General features: G+C 40.7%; 1 protein-coding gene across 1 annotated transcript in view; it reads left to right on the top strand.

Moving 5' to 3' along the window:
• The first annotated feature begins 24 nt into the window (after positions 1-24).
• The window catches only part of HDDC2 (HD domain containing 2), an 8702-nt gene continuing 3000 nt past the window's right edge, over positions 25-5726 (top strand). Inside the window, exons 1-3 of the mRNA XM_026846373.1 lie at positions 25-426; positions 1345-1447; positions 3783-3851. Of these exons, the coding sequence (XP_026702174.1) occupies positions 368-426; positions 1345-1447; positions 3783-3851 (231 nt within the window). The 5' untranslated portion in view covers positions 25-367. The remainder of the gene's footprint in view (positions 427-1344; positions 1448-3782; positions 3852-5726) is intronic.

The following is a 5726-nucleotide window of genomic DNA, read 5'->3' as shown; positions in this document are numbered from 1 at the left end:
GAGACGCGGGCGTCGGCCGGGGGAGGGCAGGAGCGGCCTGGCGCTTCGCCGTGAGCGCCATGAGGCTGAGGAGGGCGCCTGGGATCAGGCAGGGAGAACGCGGGAGCGTGTGAAGAGGCGCCTGTGTAAAGGTGTCCCGTCACAGCCTCGGGGGGCCCGGCCCCTCGGGCAGGTGTTTCTCGGAAGCATCAGAACTCAGCGGAGCGTGGAGGTCACGGTGGGACAGAATCTCGGCTGGCAGCTCTGAAGTGAGGGCCTTCAAAACCTGAGGTGTTAACGTTTCTGTGACGCTGTCCTCGCACAGAGAGTACCACGGACGGGATGGGTGTACAGGAATGTGGCGAAGCCAGAGAGTGTATCCGATCACATGTACAGGATGGCGGTGATGGCTTTGGTGACCGAAGACAAAAGCCTTAACAAGGACAGGTGAGACTGCCTCTGGTTATCATGACCATCAGTTAAATGTTCTGGGAGATGCTTAAATAGCTGTCGTCCCGAGGAAGGCTTTTAAAACACACTGAAGGAGTCTGAAATGCTTCCCCCCTCATCTTTCCCCTCCATTCTTTGAGCAAGGGTGCTCTTCACCTGGAGAGCTTGAAGGGGCTAAAGACTTTCATTGCTAAATTCCAGGTGCTGAGGCAAATTGTTAATGCAGAGGCTCTGTGCAGGCCTCCTCTCATGCCGTAAACTTTGTTAAAACTCAGTTTGAAGCAACAGACAGCAAAGGCAAAGCCATACATCATGTGGGTTTTGATAGTCAGCACTCAGCAGCGGTAAGGAGCCTCAGAAATGGTGTAGAAGAGAAAGCATCATTAGTCTTGAATGAGTTGTCAAGTCTGGTATGGGATCATGCTTGTTTTGGCCCTTCAGGAGCTGATGAAAATGATGAAGGCTTTTTTACCTGTTCTGCTGCAAATTGACATAGGTAGAGTTGTGAGGGTCAGGTTATATGCTGAATTTGGGGTGGCTCCCACCAGATTACCTTCTACCTGTTGCAGCATTAACGTGAACTGCATAATGTAGTTACCACATAATCTCTGAGAGTCAAGCATACAAAAACTAAATATATTATTTTTGAATAGTTTGCAGTTGTACAACCTGTATTTATACCTGAATCTACACTTACAAGCAGCAGGAATTAGAAATCAGAAATTAAAATCATGTCTAGGTAGAAACTACTCTCCTTAGTAAAGAAGTGAAAAATGTTATGCAAACTTAAAAAAACCCAAAAAAACCCCTTTAAAATATGCAAAGGGAATAAATTATGCAGTCTCTTAGCTTTATGAATAACAAGACATGAGTTAAAATGCTGAAAAACTAATTATTGTCTTTTATATTTGTCAGATGCATACGATTAGCTTTGGTTCACGATATGGCTGAATGCATTGTTGGAGATATTGCTCCTGCAGATAATATATCAAAAGAGGAAAAACACAGGAAAGAAAAGGTATGGACAGAAGGCATGAAGCCACATCTGTGAAGCATTCTGTGTGTTTTTAGTGTTCTGGTGGTAGTGAAGAGACACTCTAAGCTACATACTACTGTCATTGGACAAATAAGCCACAGATAAAGTTCTCAATTCATGATTTTTTGTACATGTAATGTCACCAAGTACAAAGTTAGGAAGGAGAACCTTTGAAGTACTCTTGACATTGGACATTTATTCCTGAACTAGGTGGATTTTTGGTAGCCTGAATTAGTAATTTTGACCAGCTTTACCAAGAGGTGGGGAGCAAGGGAGTAGGTGCACTGAGAGGGGTGGATGACAGTTGGTGGCGGACCATTTGTGTGCTGAGGATCGTGTGGTTTTGAGAGAGACTTATTTAAATTTAAACCATTTGTGCAGGACTTCAGACATGGGTGCATGAGTCATGAGCCTTTGAGTGCAGCGTGCCTAGCGTTATTTTATTTTTGGCCTTGTATGTATTCACACTGTTGGTTTGTCATTTCTAGTTTGCTGCATTATTTGAAGAAAATGTAAACCACTCCTCCAGCCACAGCTAGAGGGCAACGTGATGCCTCAAAACTATTCAGAGGCTACAGATAGCTCTTCAAAGACTGTAAAAAAACCCGTTGCAGTGATTATTTTCCCACCACTACCATTTATGCTTATCTGTCTAAAACTAGGGGCTGAGGGGGCTGTGACTCTAGGAGTAAGCTCTTTGCTAAGAAAGTGGAAATTAAAGATCAAAGGGATATTCAGTATTCCTGAAGTCTTTACTGACTGCAATTTTGATATTTCTTTTTTTCAATTTATTTCATAGTGTGTTATTACAATAAACAAAAAACCTCTTTCCTGGAAGCCTCCAAAGGTTGTTTTGCCACCGAGGATCAGGCTTCAACGTTGCCTAGAGGGAATTAATCATTTGTGTTCAGGCAATGAAAAAGATTTTAATGCCTAAGTACGTTTAAGAAGTTTTCTTAAGTATTTGCAGCTCCTTCTGCTCCCGTTTCACTCAGTGAGGACTTTGTTGACTTTCTGGGAATGAAGGTCAAGCCCTAAATGTTTAGGCTGACTCTGAAATACTGTTGTAAAAATACACTAAGGGTAATGGTTTCATGAGGTGGCTTGAGCTGAATTATCAATATGCTGCTTCCGCTGCAGAGTTCTCCTTTTGCTCTACAGCTGACATTGAGCTGGTTCTGAAGTTTGCTGCTTGTGCAGTAAGTTTAATCAGCTAGTCTCACCAAGGGTAAGGCAGCAGAAAATGAACTTGATTTAAAGAAAAAAAACAAGCGAGTTTGGGTTTTTTCTGTGGGGATATTTGGTTGGGGTTTTTTTTTGCCAATTAAGTGATTTTTGTCTTGCTAACCTTGAAATCTGATGAGCTCCAGAGCTTGAAGAAGGTGGGAAGGAATGAGACCTTGACGTTTCAGTGGTGGGGAGCAGCAGATTCAGTTCAGCCGTATTGTGAAACTATACCCTGTATTTGAGTGGAGAAACAGTCATGGCACAAAACCTTTGTCTTGCCTGTGATGTTGATTGTTTCAGAAGCAGCCCTTACTGTTACTAGGAAAACAGTAGAAATAGCGCAGAAATGAGACTGATCGGCTGAGAGCACAAAGAGCCTGCTGAGCATTTTCTGCTTGCTGGTTACACCATCAGTTTGATACCACGTTAAACCTTGTGCCAAGATTTTTGTTGTTGAACAAATGGTATCTCAGTCTTGGAGCACTGCGTTTTATAGCTGCAGGCTATTAAATGGATTTTTTTTCCTCTGTTTTTCAAAATTGTAACATTTTTAAAGGCTTATGTTGTGTTGCCTGCCTGACAGACAGTACCTGTTCTCAGCCCTGTTAGTGGAAACGTGCTAGTTGAGTGTTTGGCAGGGCACAGTTGCTTGTCTACACTGTAAGTTAGTATTTTGAAGCTGCTTTTATGAACTGCACATATAACCTATTAAGTTCAAATTTTGCCTCCACTAGTTAAATTTGGAAGGCAGAGCTGGTAATTGACTTCAGTTCCCTGGCATTTGACTTGCCTGTTTTGCTCTGGACTTCTTTTTGGTTTCTTGAAGATACTGTCAAGCACTTTCAGGTTGTTTATCTTGTGTTTTAGACTACTTCTCTTAACAATTTACATAAGCAGCTCCCAGAAAAGATTCTTCACTGAGTGTTCCTACTGCTTCTCTGGCAGATTTATTTACATGTGCACCTTAGAATAATATACAGTGTAGTGTATGTTTCTACAAACTTGGTAATAAGTAGTTAATTCTTAAAGATAAGGATAAAAATATACTTGCCCAAAAAATTGATGAATGGAAATGGCTTCTTTTTTTCAGGCAGCTATGCGACAACTGACCCATCTTCTATCAGAGGACCTCAGAAAAGAAATTTATGAACTCTGGGAAGTAAGCTTGCAGTCTTTTGATCTTTTGCTAAAATTTACAGTGACCCGTTGTCCTCTTCCTGTTTGTCATCTCTTATTTTGACCTCAAGCAAGATAGATTCATTTGCTTGGGAGATAAAGCTAATGGTATGAGTCAAGGTCTCTTTGGCATCCTTTTCAAATTGAAACCCCAAACTTGAGTAAAATAACCAGCTTCTTCCTTTGGCCTCTCAGAGTTACAGATGAACCTGTCCGGGGCTTGGTTTGTACAACTGAAGGAAGGGTTTGTCTTCTACATCCATCCCTCTTGGAAATAAATCAGGGTTTTTTGCTACATTTTCTCCTTTGTTTATATCTTGCCATTTGCAGCTCATGATCTTCTAATACAGGAAAAAATAATGGGAGCTGATGATGCTGTGGAGTATCTTCTGCTTTTTATGGAAGTAATAATTTATGTGGCTTCCATTTCTTTATTATACAGCCTATTAGGTTAAAATATTTAGTAGCAGCTTCTGGTTTAAACCAGTGTGGTTCACTGACACATAACAGTGCTTTTCTACAAACAGTACAGATTGCTGGCTGGTCTTGGATGCCTTAAATGTTTGTATTGGAAAGTATCTTCTCTGTTTGAAGGTGATTTAACTTTTTGATGTGAACTCATGCTGTTAATTGATAAGATCTTTTATACTTGCAAACTAGGGATGATTAGATTATTTCCAAACAATTAAAGTTTATAATTACTGTGCTTTATCTTATCCTGGCATGAGGACAAGTGCATCACCAATCTCTTGTTCACATGCTGCAAACAAAGCATTATATGTTTCTTGGACCTGAAACTGTATTTTATGCTGATATGCTTACTTTTCCACTTGGACTATATTTAAATTCCAGATATTTGCAGCCAATACCTGCCTTTTGTTACAGCAGCCTGTTTGTTGGGGATTTTTTTTCTTGCTGTAGCTGTGTGGTAAAACTGGCAATGGGGATGTGTTTTCAGTGCTATAATTCAAGGTAAAGGGGGTAAATCAATGTAACCAGATCTGGGAAATAAGGTGTGTGCATTTGTGTTTAGTGAGCAGGAGTGCCTTCTCCCTTGGGAAGCTGTTATAATTGAGGAAAAGAGTTTTTGATAAATACAGTTATTCCTGTAAGATATATATTTTTTTGCACATATTTTTTTTTTCTTTACCTCAGTCTTCTCTTATGATTGTATAAGAGGTGGTTCAGTGTGAAGTTAGTTCTTCAGCATGTAGCTTTTTATCATTCTCATTAACCATAATTTAACATACATGCACAGTTTTGATTGTTTGTTCTTTGTTTCTACCTTCAAGGTAATTTATTGGCATTGAGTCTCCAATGCAGCTGTACGAGTATAACCCACATAGCAGCGAGTATAACTTAAAAATCTAGCATTCACATGTAGTCCCTCTAGCCTTATTTTAAGTGGAACCACTAGCTGCTTCTTAAAACGAATTAAAAAAACCCCAGAAAACAAGAAGCTTCTGACCGTTTGGTGTGATACTCTGGTCTCAGCTAGCCAGAGGCATTTCCCTCTGGTTTCTCTTTGTGAATGAAGGAAGTTATGGCCCAGGGCTGAACAGTGACTGGGACAAAAGTCTGTTGACACTCTTAGCACGTTCTTCCATCCTTCCTGTACTGCTCTGCCCTCATCTCCGCCCTTGTTTCCCTTTACAGCCTTAGGAGTACTATTGCTTTGGACAGTATTGGTGGGCATTCTGCAAGTGTAGTGTAGCAGAAGGATTCCTCTGATATATTTTCACTTTATAACTTAATCCAGAATACATTTGAAAAAAACCATGAAAGTAAATTAGTCAGCACACTTCTGTCCTGCTCTTTTATTTTCAAGAGCAAAAGTACAGGAGTTTTTGTTGGGTGG

This window comes from Athene cunicularia, assembly GCF_003259725.1.
Source record: "Athene cunicularia isolate RWA chromosome 3 unlocalized genomic scaffold, athCun1 chr3_part1, whole genome shotgun sequence".
In the NCBI taxonomy this organism is placed as follows: Eukaryota; Metazoa; Chordata; class Aves; order Strigiformes; family Strigidae; genus Athene; species Athene cunicularia.
The sequence above is the reverse complement of the archived record's forward strand: the minus strand, read 5'-3'. Positions and strand labels throughout refer to the sequence as shown.